General features: G+C 38.4%; 1 protein-coding gene across 2 annotated transcripts in view; it reads right to left on the reverse strand.

Annotated features, from left to right (window-relative positions):
* SOX6 (SRY (sex determining region Y)-box 6) overlaps positions 1 to 21,213 on the reverse strand; it is a 270,394-nt gene that overhangs the window by 94,869 nt on the left and 154,312 nt on the right. For both annotated transcript variants that reach the window (XM_010563828.1, XM_010563827.1), the window contains exon 8: positions 7,402 to 7,522. In XM_010563828.1, the coding sequence (XP_010562130.1) occupies positions 7,402 to 7,522 (121 nt within the window). The remainder of the gene's footprint in view (positions 1 to 7,401; positions 7,523 to 21,213) is intronic.

A 21,213-nucleotide genomic window follows, 5' to 3' on the forward strand; every position in this document is an offset into this window, starting at 1 on the left:
GATGCTGGATTCCTCAGAACTCTCCCTTTTTACCACCTGAAGTGCTATTGTGTTCAGCCTAGTTTAAATGTTCAGCTGTTTCACTTTTTTAATAAATTGTACATGTCTAATCCACAAGGTTTCTTTGCATCATATCCATAATACCTCATCAGACCATTGAGCACAGTATGTGCTTGTACACAGTCCAGTAACAATTGGATTCTGATTGCATATGGAGCTCTGCTACAATGCATTCACTAACACTATATTGTACTGGTGTCCTATGGAGTAATGTTCAAAATATCTCCTCTTATTTTCCCCCTTCCATGAGGTTGATTTTAGTTTGCAATGATGTTGGGGTTTTTTTCTTAAAAAAAAAAAAGGGCAACAAAAAAAACCCCTAGATCCTTTTCTTAAAGTACTAAAGCTGTCTGTTTATGGTTAAATAATTCTACTCATCTCTTTGATATTTATAAGAAATTATCTGAATAAATAAGATCTTAATCTAAGTTAAATAAAGTTTCTTTCAGAAATATCTTACAAGGTTTTAAAAAAATCACAAAGATGTTGAATTAATGATGCTTTAAATGGGGGGGAATAACCATCTGAGTTATCAGCATGGACTGCCTTGCAGAACATTTCGGAGGCATTCTTTCTTTAAATATCATGAATTATTCATTCCCATTCCACACAGCAATCTCTTCTTTCTCCCTCCCCCTCCACATACACTTTTTAAGTTCAATACCAGTTGCTTTATTTGTACTAAAACATTTTCCATGTCAAACATATTTTTAAAAAAATCAAACTCTAAAAGAATTCCCTGCGGCACTCCTTTTTCACAGCTGTCATGCTCCTATGGTTTGAAATAGCCGGCTATTTTACACACACACACGCGCGCGCGCACATGCACACACACACACACAACCACACCCTGTAGTGTTCTCTTGCTCACCTGCTGGCTACAGTTCTTTCTTTTGTTACGGGAAAAATAATTTTATAGTTATGCCATTTATTTGTTATTACAACATAATACTGTCCCTTTCCCCCCTCATTTTAACGTGCTAAATTATGGCGAAGTCCTGGTATGTTAGCAGTATCTTTGTGCTGAGAACAAAAATTAATACTCTTTCAGCTCTGGAGTACTTTGCTGACACCAAGCAGTAAAAGCAGAGCAAAGGTACTTTCTTCTCCCTTGAGGAACCTGAGCATGCAGGGAATGGACTGGTTTAATTTTTAATTACACAAGGTACCTATTTCCCCCTCTCATTTTGTCAGTGCAAGAATGGATCAAGAAGCTTCTCAGTAGCTGTCTTGGAAAGAAAGCAGTCAATGTATTTTAGCAATTTTTTTCAAATTTGTTTCTCGATTTGGAATGCTTGCGTGAGGATCCATTCTTTTAAATTTGTACAAAAGGCGGCAGAACACGTTCAAACAGGTCTGCTCTAGGTACCGGTGTGCGCTGGCCTTTGATAACCAGGAGGGAGAAGAATGCCAGAAGAAGAAAATCTGTCACGTTTTGCAAACTGATCTCTTCAATCTCCTTGCTGCACTGATTGTCTATTTACATTTGGCTGCTGTTGTTTACATACAAATTGGTATTTACAAGCCATGGAAAAGTATGCCAGACTTCTGTTTCGTTTGTCAGGTTGAGCAACATTTCCAAATGAATAAAAGCAGCGAGCAATTGTATCATGCTATTCTACCTAGAAATAATGTGAATGTTTCTTTTTGTCTTGGATGAAGTGATGAAGCTTGGTGGACTTTATTTATAGGATGTATGGACTCAGTTTCCAGATCAAGGCTTTGTGAGCTGTGAGGAAAGAAGGATGTCTGGCTCTTGTGAGACTCAGGATAGGGGGAAGGTGTTGCTCTATTGCCCGTCTTTCCTAAAACACAGTTTTAAGACACAAGCTGACTCTCCTTATCTGACTTACAAAGCTTTCGGTTTGATGATGGTTTCCCCATTTGGGGATTGTAACTTAAAATCCGTCTCTTCACGCATGGATCTCAAACTGCCACTTGCCCACTCTCCGTGCGGAATCTCAGAATAACAGGAAAAGGAGTTGGAAGAGGTGTGAGAGGTCACAAATCCCAGGGCCCTACCCGCCCAGGCATAATGCAGTGACCGAGGACAGTTTACCTCTCCTCAGGGTGTTGTTGGGATACAGCAGGGATACAGATGCCCACACCTGCAGTATTCCCACATAGGGCATGCATTTCATTTGTGCAGCGGCATCAGGATTGAGGAAGATGTTAATAGAGGTAACTGGCTAAGGCAATACTATGGAGCATCTCCTCTGTCCGATGACACTACCTCAGTTCTGCCTTTGTTCTGAGCAGGGTTTGCCACAGCACTGCCTTATTGCCATCCTCCTGTCGCAGCAAAATCAGTTGCCCCAACAATTGTCTCTCTGCGGGTAAAGAACTCCAGTGCAAAATCCCAGCTGAAAATATTCTGCTGCCTACTACCACTTCCAGCTCTTACCTCAACATTTAGGAGTGAGGCACATATGGATTGCTACAACAAATCCTGAGGTTACGGATTCCTTGTTCCAACCAGTAAATCCCAACAGGGAACACATGACAGACTTTAACTCAGTCCTGGGGAATTTCCATTAGAAACAAGACTCATGCAGCACCTCTGCCATGCAGAGATACACGGCCAACTCAGTACACAGTTGATTTGATGTACGCTTTCTGTTCTCACCTGCCAAGAGGAACAGCAGCCTACTGAAAATAGAGTGCTGTGCTGTGTAAAATTTAAACCACCTTACAGCTTTAGGAAAAACTTCTGAAAGGCCTGTTCCAAATGGAAAGTGCAATGATGGACATCAGTGAAATCCAGCAGATCTAAGATGATGTTAGTTATGTGGATTAGCTACTGTAATCTAGGAGTTTAATTAGTTTGATGACAAACATCTCACAGTATTGGAATGTTCTGAAGTGCAGCCGGATGACACTAAGCCTGACAGTTTTGTTTGTTGTGCTTTAGCTAATTTTTCTTTTGTTGATTTCAAAGGAGTTACTTTTGATTTGCCCCGGTGCAAGTAGGAACAGAACGAGGCCAAAACATTGGCTCCATTTCTCACTATTTTGCCACCAGCCTAGGAAAACAGTCTCCATTTTCACATTTCATTGTGTTGCCAGCATAGCAAAATCTCTGGCAAATTATTTTTGTGTATAAAGCAGAATGACCTGGGTAAGGAGACAGGAGTTGTTTCTTAGACATCCTAATCATGGTCTTTATATACTGTATGTATGAAATATGAAGAAATGCTTTGAAAATACACTGCAGCATATCACTCTGCAAACCCTTTTAAATAGAGGTTTACAATCTCCATACCTCAGTGTCCCTATTTTCAGTAATCTTTTTCAGAGATACTTTCCACATCTGGTAAAGAACTGATATAATACAAAAGACTTGCAGAAGATTATCAAGCAAAAGCGATCATTCATTTCCAACCCAAATGGACTGCCATTATGCAGCCAGCATGGAGGGTGGCCCTCCCACTCCCTGCTCAGAGCCATAGCTCTGTTTGAGCTCTGCTCAAAGTATGGTCTGGCTTCTGCTCAGCATTACTCTGTATTTTTACTCCAACATTATCCTACTTCCCCATTTCCTCTTAGCCACAAAACTTGAAGGAAGTAATACTTTAGGCACTGCAAGATGGAGGGGGGAACTGTCTTCCTCCTTATCCCACTCACTGTCTTCTCCTCTTGACCCAGGGCACTAATGGGGACACGCTAATCACATTCAAGGACACTCCAGCTCACTAACTTTTCCTGGATGCATGTGGTTCGTTAAGTGAAGGGAAATTTGCTCTGGGAGAGGAGGTATAATGATATTTATGTTACCCACCAGTTCCAAGTAGTAAGTATAGTGGTCACAGTCAGAAAGCCAGTGCAGTTGCTTTGCTGTACTTGGAATGTAAAATAATTATATTAACTGTGTAGCATCTCTAGGCAAGTATTAGCTTCCTAACAGCTGCCACTCTTAGCTTCCTACTGGAATAAGTGGCAACCCCCACAACCAGGTACTCTACGAGGCTCGTCAAGTGCCTGCAGGTCAATAGTCACAACAGTCATTTGAGATGCACAGTGCCCTAAAGTTTTAATTAATCCAGTATACAGTATAAATACTGAAATATGTATAAAAAATTAATTAGGTGGTCTATGCAGCTCTGATTTCTCAATTAGTACTTACCATGCCGGAAAATTATATTACATGACTTTGAGATACATAAGGAAGCATGGGACTTTGGGGATTTTTTTCTAATGTAATTATTACTTGTCATCAGCACTTGCTAACTTTGGCCTGTTTCACCTCCTAGAGTTCCAAATTATGGGGGGAGGGCTACAGCCACCTCATGTTATAGATCCTGCCAGGCAATAAGAAACTCTGTCCTGTTAAGCTTTAATACAAATCATAGCTGTATATCAGCAATTCATTGAGATTTCTATTCATAATGACTTTCTGAGCTCAGGAGTTCAGGAGCAACTAACTGTCTATGTGCTGGAAGGGCTTCAGAATCTACTTAACTGTCCTCTCTTCTAGAGGTCCTTCCACTGAAGGCATGATGTAGTGTACCTTGGTTTAGGAATACTATTTTCTTACTTCAAGGCATAGAGTTTAAGTGCAGATCTGCAGCAGTATTTGGTAACTGCCATCTTGGCTTTGAACTAAACAGCCATGAAATTGGTTCCCACTTAGCCCATGAAGGTATATCTGCATGGACGTGGGCACATAATCATACCCCGGCTTGTGCACCAAGGCAGGACTGCTCATCTTGGCTGCACTGCCACACTAACACTGATATGCCACTTCCAACTTGGAGTTGGCTTATATCTAGCCCATTTTGCACGCAAAGCAAATAAAGTCACTGTGCGCACACAATATTTGACATTCCCTAAATGACACAGTCAGTTTCAAAAGCACTTAGTTCCCACAGCTCCTGTCCTGAAATCCCTCTCACTGTATTTTCTGAGTGTCAAGGAAAACTGGCACTGTCAAAGCTTAGTCTTGCCTACATCAAACTAGAGTAAAATGAAACAGAAATGAAATGGGCAACCAAAAAGAAAATGGTAAGTATCTGAAGAGTTAATCCATCTCCTATCTTTCCTCAGAAGTATGAGTGAGTCTAAACTGACAGTTCTAGAGGTGAAAGTTTCATTTCTCACAAAAGTAGAAGAGTACAGGTAGTAGCAGTCAAGTTCATAAATATTCCTCAGAAATGACTTTGAAGAACCCTCTCTATGAAAGAGTATAGCTTAATCTCCAGTTTCATTAATTCCTTAACTACTGTGCCGAGAGTGCCAAAAATAGGAATTAATCAATACGAAGTGTAGTTACAGCAGTTTTTTTATCATGGTGTCTCTCCAACAGAAACTACTAACCTGCCCAGCTACCTTTGCCACACATGCTGTAGAATTTAATAAATATATTAAATATATAGATATTCTTATTTCTTGCAAGCCATTGGGTACAATCAGATCATTGTGACTTCTGGTCCTTACTAGCATCAGCTGGATATAAACCACTAACATACTAGCAAACAGCTTACCTGTGTTCTGAGATATCTAGGCCTTGATTTCTGTCTGCACTTCAATCTATTAACATTTGTTATAGATCTCTTTTTCTGCATTCGGGCAAGTAAAAAAAAGCCCTAAAGCTGTATCACCTTCTGCTATGAGGTCAACAGGATCACAGGTAAAGCAGTATAAGCTCAATGAAGTGTTAGCATAGGTACTGTAAGGAACAGTTTAAAGTAAGTGCAGAAATCTGTTCCTGTGCGGGAAATCATGCTGGTACTCTTCTTCTTGAGTCATTATTGTACCAAGTAGCCTACAGAGCCAAAATCAACACGATGTGATTTGACATATCACCTTTCAGGGGGAAGCACACCAGCAGCTTAATCATTAATAGTCACTATTCAGAAAACATTTCAGATTAAAAAGGGAAAAGCAAGGAAACTAAAGCACATGCTTTCTCTTGTCTGTGAGAAGAAAGGTATTAGCCAGGGTGTTGTAGACAATTTCCACAACTGGCAACTCTTACATCTTTGGAGACAAAATATTCTTCACTTTGGTTCCCAACTGTTGTGAGGTGGTGATGTGTGTGAATAACCATCACCCTGTGCCATCTAGAGCTAGTTGCCTTTCAGAGCTCCATTAACTGGTTCCTGCGTACAATGCACCAGTTTGTCAAATTGGAAAAGAACTTTGGGATTTCTAAACCTGAAGGTAAGAGAATAACTGGACAAAGATTCTGTGTTTAAACAGGAATGTCTCTAGACTAAAGAGGCAGAAGGGAGTGGGAGAAGCGGAAATGCTTGCTGAAATCCTGCTTGGCCTCACTTCATCTAATATTAAGTAAACTCGCTAGAAAAGATTTTAGGTTCAACCTGGCTTTTAATTAGTATGCTGTTTACATCATCTGTTATGAGGCTTTCCTTTGGATTTGACCCTGCTCCTGCTGCAGTCAACAGCAAAACCACCACCAACATCAGTGGGAGCAGGATCAATGCTTTACTTTGTACATTTCATATTTAATGTCAAAAAAAGAAACTGGTATTTACGTTTTGTAGTTATTAGTTATCAGGTTAATATGCTAAAGGCAGCTTGACAGCGAATACTATTAATGAGCAAAATAAGGTTGCTGCTTCTCAACTGAGGTCACTTACAAAGAATGTACAAATGAAAATAAGGTTAACTTTTATTTACTTAACTATCTTCCTACATTGAATTCCTTTGGCAATGTGTCTTTAAACATTTAAAGCCCTGTTTACAAGGAGGCTCTGAAAGTAGCTTCAAACCATTATATCCCTAATTGAATTCCCCAGGAGTCCTGTAAACTTGGAGGAAAAAAGAAAGAAATCATAACATTGGCTAAATCATCTCAAAACATATTTCACCGCAAGGTTATGTGACCTGTTACAAGTCTGAATGATGACTGGGACTGAACTACTGAAACCTTTTATTATTCAGATTGAAATCAAACAAAAAGTTGCCCATTTGAAGCCTGCTAATTAAATTATACTTCCTCTGACTTTTATCACTAATTAAGAGTAAGAATTTTGGCACAAAAGACAAGTATACTGAAGATAAGAGAATTAATTAAAGATACGTAGCTTTTGTATAATGACATGGGGCAGACCAGATGCAAATTACTTGGCGAGTGGGCCAATATATTTAGAGCAAATGATTTTTTGGGAAATAAAGGTAAAAACCCCATGATGTTCAATAACCAATATTCCATCCACCCCCTTCAAACCAGAAGGTTTTTTCAAGTGGATTTGCAAAACTCCACATAATTTCCAAGCAGCTACGCCTGTTGTGTAATGTCATCTATACGAGACAGATCACACAAGAAGCTACAGTTAATATCTTAAAATGTTAAATAGCTTCACATCCCTGACAGCTTACCTGGCTTGTAAGTTATTCCTGGGGGGAAGAGGAATCCCTGCTGGGCTGCAGCAGCCGCTGCCAGCGTCCGCTGGTCGTGTGGAAAAATTGGGATCATGAGCGGAGGCATGTGACCCTGAACCTGCTAAACAGAAGAGAGCCTCTGATCAGAAATAGCACAAATTTGTCTTGACAGGTATTTCTCCAGTACTGATAGTGTTCTTGTGTTCACACAGTCCCACAGAACCTTCGCCTTAATGTAATCCCTGCCAATTTCACATTATCACATCAAAGCCCTCACTAACATTGTTTTCCCTCAGTGTCAAAGGTGTAACAGTCTCAGTGAACTGCACGTTTTCCTATTTCTTCCCGGTTTTTTTTTTTTTTTTTTTTTTTTTAATTAATATTCCCTGTCCTGGCACAAGGTAAAAAGGTACAAAACCTTTCTAACACACCATAGGTTCTTTAAAAAGAAAAGTGGTAGGTATTTCCGTTAATTTTTCACAAGCTTTCTCATCTTCGGTCACAGACAGCAGTGACAAGCATTTTAGAAATAACCTAACAATGCAGTAGCTACTTTGAGGTTCAAATTTTAGTATCCTTAGGGCAATTTTAATTCTGAGATCTTACAACGTTATATTGTTCATATACACACACACACACATATATATATATATATACACAAACAACTCAGGTATGTTATTTCAAAATCTCACCACAGTATTAAATAGTCTTCTAGTCAACACCCCAGCTCTTAAGATTTAAGGCCCCAACATCTTGGCTCCCAATTAAACTAACATCCTTTGCCATACACACCTCACTATAACATATAAATTGCTTGTCTGTCTAAGCAGTTTTACAGCTTTATGCACTATCATGTAGCTTGGTAATTATAGAGCTGTATTCAGAGACCATTTCAGAATAAAAACTACTATATCAAATTTAATTTGACCTTAATAAATGTATCAAAAAGCACAAACATGCAAAAGCAAAACATTCTTCACCTTATACCAGCATTTGTATTCAACATATAGAAAACAGGAGATATGATAGAATCATATTCGTTAAAACCACAGGTTAATTTCCTAGTTCCTTAATTTATGCTACATGTGTTTCAGAGACAGTGGCTAGGATCACAAGGAGTTTTTATCCATCATTCCTTAACCCGAGAAGTACCCAAGGGTTTGACTATGATTTTTCTGATTAGTAGTTAAGCAAACATATAACGGTTTATATATCAAAGCTAGTAAATGTAGGAAGAAATTGGGGGGTTAGGCAGAAAAAAAAATTTTGCCCTCATCCTACCATAAATCAGTGGCATTAAATACTATTAAAAAGTTAAAGTACACTTCAAGCAATTTTTTTTTCATTTAATTCCTAAAAAACGTTTTTGGTCAAATCCCATATGTTGACCTATGACATTGTTTAAATAGTGCCAAATTTTCTTGTCATATCCCCATTACTTTCACAACCATTGATGCAGTGCAGAAATGCTACTGTGTGTGTCTATGAGGGTTAATTTACCAACAACTCTTCTCTTGGGAAAGCCCTAAGATGTAGGTTAATAAAGGTCAAGCAAAAAATAAACACTTTACAGTATTTTTTTTTAATCCATTTCTCAGGAAAACCAACTTATAATAAAAAGGTCTTTGTGCAATTACTGCTATGGCACTGGGGCGTGAAAGAAACTAGCTTTGAGCAGCTATTTCTCTCATTTTAGCTGAGGTAAGCCTGGCTGTGCGTTTTAGGATATGACTTAAACTTGGTTAGATTGGAGTTGATCCCCATGTGCCCAGCACAGGCATTTACCTCAGATAAAATGGTGCTGGGTTTGCTGTGTGGTGTTCCTTTACACTGGCTCTACAGGAGTACAGCAAGTGAAAACCACAGGTTTTGTCTGATAGAAACAACTCTAGGAAATATTGGAAGGAATTCTACGCAATACAACTTACAATCATTTTCAGTAGTTCCCAACTACAGTCTAATCAAATGGACCCAAGACTTAAGAAATATCCCTTTTAATCACCACACACAGAAAGTATTTCCATGGCGTTGCAAAGGTACAAGACACCAACGCGATCTCACAAGACACAGAAGAGATCAGAGTGAGTACTGTGGTTAGAGTGATGATGCATACATACCCATAGCAATACTTAGCACCATAGTGTCACATAATCATTTGAAACATATAATAACCAAATCCCTCAATGGTTATTGCCCAATGCAGTCCTGTAGAGTTGGACCCACTCCACCATATCCAAAAAGATTTTTTTTTAACTGTCAAATAAAAGCAATTTGGTAAGTGTGGAGAAATACCACTGTATGTTCTGGCTATCTGCTATTCTTCCTTGAAATACCACTCTGAATGCTGGATCAGGTCCTCAGCCTATATAAATCAATGTAACTTTGGCTAAAGGTGGCTTACATTTAGAGTGTAAGTTTGAGTTTACACTTGAGAGTTATACAGGTTGAAAAAAGCCCATACTGAATGGTAACCATTCCCTCCCATGGGTCTTCCCTCTGGCACATAGTAAATACTATTCCTAGGTAAATGTTGGTTTCACCCAGAATTATTATGTACATAAGTGTCAATTTTCAGCACAGGTCAACTGAAAAGCACAAATAAGCATTAAAAAGGAAGAGAATGTACAAGTATCACTGGTTACTGAATTATTAAAGATGTAAAATAAATGTCAAAAAAACAGTAGACACCTTCATTTTGGACATCTTTTCTTCCTGAGGTTTTTATTATTTTTTATTTTAATTTTTATTTTTGTTTTACTGAGGGGGGAGAAATTGGGAGGAGGGGTTGATGGGTATACTTCATAAAATCGGCTACATGCCCAGAAATTTTAATTGCTGAGATGTTCCTCAGGTCTTTCTGAAAACCAAGACTGTACCAGATGCCCGAGAAACACTCCGACTCTGTCTCTTCCCATTCGTAAAAATAGCGTATTGTTGGATCGGCACTTTCCCCTTTTGTCTCCTCTGTGCTAAGTTGTTGATGATGCCATTTTTTGCCATCTGCCCCAGAGCTTCATTAAAGATACATGAATGGACTAACTGGGCTGCTATCTTGTGAGGAACAGGTGCTATTGTTTGTCCCCGAAGACTTGCACTAAAGATCTCACTCAGAATACTTGAGAAAGAGCATCTGCAGCAGTCAGTCAGAGAGTAACTTGGCAGAGCCCGTACTATGGGCTAATATGCAAACAGTGACACTCAGGGGGACTCATTTTCTCTTTCATGAAGATTATTTATTCTTTTTTGTGATGGGTAGTAAATGTTTGGTTTCAAACAATTCTGCCAGTCTATATCTTTAGCTGAACTGTACAAACCCTGGAGGAAACCTGGGTATATTCTTTCCAAAATTCCGTTCTGCAACCTAGAGTAAAATCATCTCTTATATAAAGCTACCTCATAAAATTAATCTTTGTTTCTATACAACAAGCTCAGGTTTAACTGTGTTAAACATGAGAAGCCACCAAGATTAGGAAACTCTTAAAAGGTAGTGTGCCATTCCTTTAATATCCCATCACAACTCTGACGGCCCTTGGGAACTGATTACAGCACTTCCTTGCCTGACATCTAAGTCAGGAAGCAACTTTAGAGCAAATCAGCCCTGATTAGTTCAAGAAGCAACTTCCAATTTGATTCTCCCTGAAATAATAAAAGCTGGTGGCCTGTTTGATAAGCTAGGCAAATCTGCAGTGCTTTGTCCCACAGTCATGTGAATGCTAATCTCAGAAGTTGGCTGGGCAATCCTCCTTGTTAAAAAGTCATTGATGGTTAGTGTTGTGCATGGCAAATGGAAGCCAAGGGGATATGTCATACAAAAATAATGCCTTGAATGAAAACGGTCTGCCTCTTTCGGATAAGGAACACAACACATTTAGTGAGACTAAGGAAGAGGAAGGGTTCTGTCTTTAAAAACCAAAGCTGCCTCTACGACAACTAACATTGCAGCTAGAGAAATAAAGGCATTCAGAGAAAAGGATGGCAGCAGTGCAAGCAAAAAGGCAGCTCACACATTTCTGCTTCGCTGTGAGGATCAAGAGCAGAAGTGAAACCCACTCTATAATGGTGGCAGAATTCCTCGCAAACTTTTCAAGATCAAATTGACAAGTTGCTTCTCTGTTGCACGGTTTACTTCAATAAAGGGGAGAATTAAGTGCCATCTTTTTGAGAGAGAGTAAGCACAATCTTTATAATATTTCATCCCTTCCTGAAAGCTTTTTTTTTTTATTATTACAACCAACACTAGTATAAAACAGTGTGATAGGCTAAATATGCTCTAATTGCCTAGAATAATCCAACATCGCTATTTAAAACCATTGCCCCCTACTTCTTTCACCAATAAAATCTCTGGACCCTGTTCAAAACTTGTAGAAATCTTGAGATCTGTATTGAATCTAACAGACTACTCCAGCGCATGTTAGCTGAGAAACAAATCTTTGAATTTCCTGAATTGACTTTTTTTTTCTTTAGTATAGGATGTACAGTACCTTTTGTCCTTGTGCTGTTGCAGCCTCTGTGAGAACCTAATTCATTCATAGACACGCTTAAACTTTTCATGCTTTAAACTTGAATTTCTACCTAAGATTTTTTAACTTCTAGAATAATTGGTATAGCTAGACTACAACTTTAATCTGTCCATGCAGTCATTAAGCTTTTAATTTCCATAATAAAAATGTGTTTGAAATTTTCTACTCTCTCTCTTAAAAACTACAGTGTAATAGAAGAGTTTCCCAGGTAACGGCAGTGTATCAAGTAAGAATGTGCATTTTCAGAATGCTCAAAATACATATTTATATGATAGAACATAATGACTTTAACTGATAGCTCCACAGGTTACATTTTAGGCTGATTCATTTTAAAAATCTTAATGGCACTGAAAGCAGTGTTTGTGCGCCCAGTACTACTACTGCAAGTTTTTTAATACCCTGCATATTATATGTATTTACCTCATCTGCATTTTAAATAATCTGTATATAAAACATGGCACTATTATTTTTATACCACTATTGGAATTTTATTTATTTCAATAACTGGTGTATGTTTTTCTTGTTCTTTGTAAGAGAAGAACTATAAGAAGTTTTGTTAATTTGAATTTTATTTTGATTAAGTCATTTTGGTGACTGTGCAAGAAAGCAAGCACCACGTTGCATAAAGAAGTAGGAACTTCTTCTATGAATACTTACATATGTGAAAGTCAGTGGGATCACTTAAATGCTTAAAAGAAGCTACACAATAAGATTTTTGCAGGTTTGGGCCCAAATCTCCTCCCGAAATGTGCCACTACCGTAATGAACTCATGTCATGACCGAGCACTTTTCTGGTCCCTAAAATGATCTATTCAGAAAAACTGCAGAAGAACTGTACTGAAAAAAATAAAAAAGGTCTCTTTGGTTATAATTTAATGGTCTGGCTGTTTGGTTTATGCTGTTCTGATGAAGCAACGTGACTGTAAGGCTGGGTTAACTGACCAGTTCAGTTATAACGGATCTGGCCACTTTGCGTGCGGGTGGTGGCTGGGCCTTTTGTTCTGAGCTCAGAAGTATAACTGATGAATCCTCAAGGCCTTGAATTAATGCACCATCAATGCCTAACATTCTCTAATGTAAAGATAATATGTGAGAGTGGACCCAAACGCTTAAGTGAGAAATCCCTTCTAGCATGAATAATCCCAGGGAAGGAACTGTGACTGCGCGTGGAGAAATGGCAGCTGAAGAAAGGTGGGCTCCAACAGACCCAAAGTGAGCATGCAGGCACTACAGCATAGCTAGGACACTGAAAATCACGTTGACAGAGCTCTGACACCGAAAATTATTCAGAGGCTACTTTCTGATCCTGTTAGCAATATAGAATCACTGGAGCTGTATCTATATAGGGAGGTATATTCTGTTCTAATTTATCTGCCATCTAATTATCTACAGTCTAATTGAAAAATATTTCCTCTCAGTGAAAGTACATGAGCCACAAAGAAAATGTCTGCCAATGAGATCCCAGGGGAAGTGCTGGCAAATAAACTGTAAAAAAGATACCGTAGACTTGCAAAGTGAGAACATTTCATACGGGAAATACTAGGAAAAATATGTAGCCCACTACTGAATTTGTAAATGGATTGTAACTGCTATTTTCTTTCTTTTCCCCTATCATTTTTTCCATTTGTCCAATGCTTCAGCATGATTTGGAGATTTAAGTCTACTGCAGTGGCCACAACATTAATGTGAAAATTGCAGCCATGATCATAGAGCGAAACAGAGCATCCTTATTTTTTATTATTTCCTCCTCACTACTTTGAAACTTTAAATGAACTAAACTTAAATTCCATCTACTTGGGCCATAAAGAAGGGAGCAACAGAAAAACACTACCAACCACACTGAAAACAGAATAGTTTTAAACACTAGCTCTCATTTCATTTCTATTAGCCTCTCACTGTATTGCCCGGCTTTTATCTAGCTCCTTGACTACCTGGAAATACAGAATTCAACTAAAGATGATCTCATGAAGTTAAGAGTATGATAAATGGTAATTAAATCTATTTAAATTGTCTGTATTTTAAGAAACTCTCACTAGGAGGGATGGAGAACATCTCTGCTATAGAGAAATAAATAAAACATGTTATGCAAAAGTGAATTTATAGTTCATTTGGAATTAGAGATCTACCACCTTTTCAATCCATAGAAATGCATAATCTTGTCAATTAAATATTATTGTTAAGGTCTAGTAGTATGTTAAAATCACTTTAAAGTGCAACTAAGGAAAATTCATGTGTGTTTATTACTCCTTAAGGGTCTATTAGTGGGTATTTTATTCAGATTTGTGTTGTAAAATCTGCATAAACTCAGCATATTGTTATCCCCATGTGTGCATTTGTTTGGTTAAAGCATAACAGCAAATCTCTATTTCTGCAACTTCTGGAAAAGTCAAGAGAACTAAAACAGTCCTAATTTTAATCAGATACAAACAGTTATTTCTACAGAAGTGAAGAGTTGACTATTATGCAAATCGTCACAGTTAGTGGTCACCAAGCCATCACAGAAGACTGAGCAAGTCAATTATTTCAGATATTTCCAAAGACTAGTGAAGATGTATGTTTCTCATTTGCACCTTGTCTTATTCATGCCAAAATAAGAAAAATATTGCAGCCTAATGATACTTGTTGATATTTTATATACGGAAGCTCCATTACTTCAGCTCAAATCTAAATATAAATTATGTCAGAAATTCCTTATTAGCTTATGTTTTTATGGTGATATCAAAATGTGCAAGATTTTTGGAGTACATCATTGAAAGTTCCTATTGATGGAAAAATTTAGAGCAAGAGAAGCCTTAAAATTTGCATTTCATATTGGTGCTTTCAAGCAGAGTTTTCCCCCCACATCCTTTCAAGAGAGTTCTTTTTTTGAATAGCAGCCATCACTCATTATTAACATGAAACTAATTCCCTCAATAGAAGGGCTTGCAATGTACAGTATAAAAAAAAAAAAAAATCACCTAATGCCACCACACTGATGATTGCTAAAGGAAGGATTATCTTTCACTTTAAAGAATAGCTCCAGCAGAACTGGGAATGAAAACAGAAACCTCTTTCAATGCCTCTGATCAAAACTTATTCTGCCCTATAGAGGTAAAAAAGGTAAAACAAAAGAACAGGTTGGGGTTTTACCATTATATTAAACAAAGAGAATATATCTGAAATCCAGGGGGTCACTGATGCTAACAGGAGTTCTGCCATTTTATTTCACTATGGGAAGAATTTCTTCCTGATCAGCACATTGGTTTTAAAGCTTTCTATATTTTCAGTGATATTCCAAGGTTTGTAACTATATTGTATGGTAACCATATAAGCACTCGGAGCTTTTGAGTACTTTACAATTATTAATTAATTCAAGCTCAAAGACCCATTCAGAGGACAGGATTACGTCTACAGTTTACACAGGAGGACACTCAAAGAGGCCTTGCTTTCTTTTTCAGTCGCAGAAGTGACAACGCATAGTGGTTAGAAACCAATTCTATTGTCATCGGCTGCTTGTAACCTTTACACCTTGCCGCACAATTGTGTGAAGAGCTACCCAAAGTGCAGAGCTAGGGCTAATGAGGGACATGCTCTGATGAAAAATCAGAATGAGGCAGCTATAAAGCAGGGCCATGCCAGCGCTACGCGGTTTAGCCCTTGAACACTTGTATACTGGCAGGATACAACGGTGGAGGTGAGTCCCGGGTGTGAAAAGGAGACACTGTTCCCATCCCCCCCAGGCCTATGGCTGATTTCTTGAGGTATTTACTCCTCTCTGAATTTAGTCTTTATCATAGAGACAAGAGTATCGATATTTTTCCTCAAGCCTAAATGGATAATATTCAAGAGGCTATGTCAAAGGAGGTATTCACACCTAGTGAGAATATTCTTGCTTCTGTACAATTTTGAAAGAGATTTAATGCAGAATAGTAGCCTAGATAACTTCCAGAAATCACATGATGTTTACAGAGTGTCTAGATTGAAACACAAAGGGTTACCAAAGGCAATTATGTGGAGAACTAGTTTAATGCAGAAAGCTCCTGTGTCTAGAGATCAAAGTCAAATCGGAATACTGATTGCATGCAAAAATTAATTTGTTCCATCTCTTCCTAGGATTCCTCAGATTTTGACACGATCTGACCATCTTTACTCAGAAAAGGCTCCAAGAAACTGGCGTGTTTGCACAGTATGACTGAGGTGATTGCCACCACTAGGTATACAGTAATTATTGCAGATTTGGGAGTAAGCAACAGAGAGTTTCTAAACTTCCAGCGACATACACACAGCTTGCTTCCTTCCTATGCCAACTGTGTCTGGCTCAGATCAGTTATACTGGCTCCTCAACTTTCTACAGCATTTACGATTCATCTACAAAAACACTTGGAAAGAACAAAATCATTAAAAAGGTAAAATAAGGCAGAAAACCAGGAAACTCATATTTAAAAAGAGCATGAGGTATCTCCTGTCCAGCTTTGGCTGCTAAAGTTCCAGCAGCAGCTACACTTCAGACATAAATCCACACTGCTGCGCTGCCTTTTCTGCAGAGGATCCTGATATTCAAGAAGGAATGCCAGTCTTCCCGTTTGCTGGTTTTCCCCGGTTTGTCAGAACTCCGCGTTATTTAAAGCCCGCTTTCGGCTTGCAAATAGCTCCTTGCCATGAATCCTATGATCACACTCAGGTTAGAGTGGGGCTGCTTTCAAAGTTGGGCTCTTTTCTTCAGTTGCTTCTGCCAATCGGTGGGAGTCGATAGCACAAAGCTGTGCTGCAATTCCCGTTCTGTCTGCCTGGCGAACCTGCGGCGAAGGGCTGGCTCCTCCGCAACCCGAACGTGCTGGAGTTGGTGCGATGAAACGCACAGGCAAATCTACATAGAGTTACGGGGCAATAACAATGGCCCTTTGTCCAGCTGTGGCTGCTCCCCCTCTGCAGCCAGGCCTTATCTGCTCAGGAAATGCCTGCTTTAACTGACAGGTAGGAGATTAAATCTACAGCTGCCGAAACACAATCTCCACTCTGTTAGATAGGCTTTCATTGAAAAGCACTACAAACACATAATTTGTTTATGTTGTACCAGCAATCTTTGACAAAGCAGACTGTCTAGCTGAGACAAATGTGGTTAAACCCATTTATTGTATTATTTCTGCTACACAGAACAAGCTCTTAAAATGTAGAAACTAGACAAGGCACAAAGCTCTAGCTGTCTAAAGAAATCAAGAATAGATGACTTCTTGTTACACTAGCCCCCTTTACACAGCGTAGCATGTTTCCTCCTGGAAAACATCCACTGTGATTTCTTTCTTTTCTTTTCTGTGCCCCCCCCCCCTTTTTTTTCTCTTCTTTAAAGTGGGTGGTTCAATGATGTTTATGTTTCCAGGTTTTAAAGTTTCTTTTGTTTTCTTTAGCATCAATAGATATAAAATAACTAAGTCAGTCAAAGGATGCCTTCAGATTTAAGAAACAAGGGAATAGTTTTGAGAGACTGCTTCTCAAAGAAAGAATAATTTTCCAGACACACTGTCTGGTCTTCCTGACTTAATGCACGCTCAAATAGAAGTTTTGCCTGACTAATGAATGCTGGACTGACACCCCCCCACCCCTTCTCTCTCTGTTTTTTAATCATCAATCACGTATTTCTCAAAACATTACTTCATTTTTGTTACACCTTCTGCCTTATTTTAAAATAATATTGCTGGCTGTTTATTTCAAATGAAAGGCACGGGGAACTGATGAATTAAGTGTTTATAAATCTGAGTTTTCAGATTGAAAACAACCTTTTTCATAATGCAAAGGCTTTATAAGAAAAACCTGTCTTTTAGCCCTAGTTTCTTCTGGCAATATATTACTCCTAGGAAACTCCTACAAGAACTAAACGGGTACTATACACTGAGCAGGAGAAGAGCAATGTTCATCTCTCAGGGGGAGAGCCTCAAAACCTCCACTTACTTCAGCGGAGCAGGACACACTCCCGAGAACGGAGCGTGGCCCATACCAATCTCTGCTTTCTATATTTAAGACTCTGTTCTCCAGCTGATCTGCATATGCAACTCCAATTAGTGTTACTGGGAGTTGTGTGCACACACAGATGTGCTTAGCGACTGGCATATTAAAACATCCCTTCGCTCTGATGAAATTTAATAAATGAGTTTTCCCAGTGTTATTACTATAGATGCTCAATAAGGAACATCTTATAAATCACAGAATTGTTGCTCTAATGGTTAACCGTAATTAAAAGGAAAAGAAATAGGAAGAGTAGTCAACATCTTAATGTTTTATCATTCACATTACTTCTGTAACCCTCTTGCCTCTCCTGAGGCATTCTCTTACATACCCTTTTGCAGCATGTTGGTTTCTGTATTATTTTATTTAACCTTAATCACAGCATTCATCTCTGAATTTGAGAGGAAGCTGTACGGACCTACCATACGAGCTGCCACTCAGAACATTCAGTTTGGCATAAAATTAAAAAAGTATGCAATAAACTGGCTGAATCCATAGGGAATCCCTCAAACGGCATGGATAATGAGGGGAATCCATAACAGACATAAACAAACCCAGAAAGATGTCTGGGGCCAACATCATTATGTAAGATATATGCCCAAGATGTATGGGCATACGTTTGAATGTTCAACTTCAAACTCAGCCTGTATTAGATTGATTGAATCTCAGCATGGGGTTCAGTTAATAAACAACACTTGCCTTTGGAAAATATTTGGGGCCGAAATCATGTATTATAGCTAGGCACCTACTACATGTGGCACTGAGATACCCTCCTACCTTAAAGATTGGTTAAAACAGGGTGGTAAAGAAAATTAGAAATCCATACTATCAGAGGAACAGATAAAATTTTCAGGTTAAGTGGCACCACTCTAAAGACAGTTGTTATCCACAGACTGTACCTCAGTCTATGCACCAGGGGCATACGAATAGAATTCACATTAAAAATTAGAGACCAGTATGAATCTTTGGGCTTTGATTCACACTTCCCATGTTTTTTAAACATGTTACCCATATTCTCATAAAGGATACAACAATAATGCTAGCAAATCTTTTTGGTAATTATTAATTTCACTGTAGAATAGCTTTTTTGCTATGCTTGGCTTGTTAAAAAAATGCATTTTGCTCACCTCAGGGTACACCATTAGCCTGCATATTTGCTCTTTTCCTTTTTTCCAGGTTTTGTTTAAAAATTCTTCTTAAACCTGTATATTAATCACTGCTCAGAGGGTGAAAGAATTTGCAGGAGCAGCTGAAGCGCTACTTTTTTTCCAGAGTAGGAACTAGTTAGTGCTGACACTTTTTACATGCATTGGAATAGGAATGAAAGAGGCACCGAGAAAGGAGAAACACAAAAATTAAGAATAAGGATGAGGGCTGACTTGGTGGTACAATCAAAGTCCAACATATCCATCTAACATAATAACATCTCTCAAAACCGTGAGCTGCAATGGCACGCCCTAGTGACAGCCAGACCCAGAAAGTAAGTTACCCTTGGCATAATTTTGGTCATTTGGTCAGGTAGTAAGAAAACAAGAGAAGGAACCCTGCAAAAATGCCTATCGAAATAGACTTCCAAAATCAGAGAAGACAAAAAGCTTCTTTTGCTAGCTCTGTTCAGTCTTACATCTGTGTTTACCGGTAAGCCACTGTGCTCCATTCTGAAGCTCTGGTTTAGGGTTCAACTATATAGGAAACAACCACACAGTGTTTCAGTATACGTATTTGTAGCACCTTAGTTCTTCTGCACTACATCCCCATGTGGACAATGTTCAAGCACATGACGCCTTTGTGGAAATTTACTTACTCACTAGGAGGAGATTACTCTTAAAAAGTATGCACTACGGAATTTAGTGTGTAGTACATGCCATTGTAAAGTCACACATCTTAACAAGCAGAAACTTTCCTATGAGACATTTTCTTAAAGTGAAAGTGAATGTGTCTCTCTGTATAAATACATAAGTGTATAGATATGCTTATATGGTTTATATTATGAAGAGAAAAGCATATTCTACATATATACGCATGTACATATATAATATACAGATATGTGTGTATATATGTAGAATACATATTTATATACACATACGCATGTATTTTGTATAAAAATTTTTAAATATACATATATATACACACACACACGTAGGTATATATATGTAGAATATGCTTTCCTCTTGTTTTCCAAATCCCTTACTTGGGATTTCCGTATTCTTAGACCCATCTGGCTATACAACTTGCTTACTGCAATCCTGGATAGTCACCATTTGAATGACTTCCTTGGACACACAAAACCTCTGTTTCTAAAATGCTTACTCTGGGAAGACCACCTCTATCTCTGTAAAGACATACTTTGAGCACGATACATTTCACAGGTTTGCTGCTGAGTGAAGAAGTCAGTGAGCCAGCTGGGCTAATCATAGTGGTAGACAACTTGAGTAACAAAAAAAAGTCATTTGGAAATCACTCTATGACTCACATCTATTATTGCTGGATTTCTTTCTGTCTCTCTTCTATTTATCAAATCATTTCTTTCTCCTTCACTTAATCTTTTCATTCCTCACCTTCAGTCTCTTTGCAAAACTCGTAGCATTCACTCTCACTTCATCTCTTCTGGAGAGTATTTTTTGTATGTACAAGGTAGCTATCCAGCAGTAAATTCTCCTTTCTAGGCCACCAATACCAAGAAAGTAATGCCCAAAAGTTGCCAATAAACTTCTATCATGAGGAAAGAGACCATAGTGAAGTACATTTGGCTTTAGGAAGGTCGTTGTCACAAATACAAGAAAAGCTTAGTCCTAAAAGTAGCACCATATCAAGGAAATGAGGACATCCACAAACATCTATTTTTTAAGATAGACGCATGCAGCTGAAACAAATTAAAATCATGCTTTTCTAAAGCCTTCCTAGTGTACTCAAGGGTCTTCAGAGTAAACAGTGCTCCTCCCCAAACTCCCTTGTTTTGTTAGCATGGGCTTGTCTCCACTGTCTTTTCAGGTAAATAAGAGGTTCAGGATGTAATTTTCCATTTCAGTTTAGCGGCATTTTTCAAAATAATTTTTTGGTTGGGTTTGCTGGGGGTTATTTTTATTGTGAAAGCCAGTCTAACTCCAAAATTGCAACAAAAGAAAATACAAGAAAAGAAGATACCAATATAGGGTTTCTGAGGTGTGAGGGCAAATGGGTTGAACAGGATTAGTGTGAGATGCACAGACCAACTAATCTGTACATTTATTTTGGACCACATTGGTATTGTACTTTTAAGAGAAATGGAGGGGAGAGGTGTGGAATTGTATTTTAAGGAAAACAGAGGAAG

Source organism: Haliaeetus leucocephalus, unplaced genomic scaffold (genome assembly GCF_000737465.1).
Source record: "Haliaeetus leucocephalus isolate CR32 unplaced genomic scaffold, Haliaeetus_leucocephalus-4.0 Scaffold173, whole genome shotgun sequence".
NCBI lineage: Eukaryota > Metazoa > Chordata > Aves > Accipitriformes > Accipitridae > Haliaeetus > Haliaeetus leucocephalus.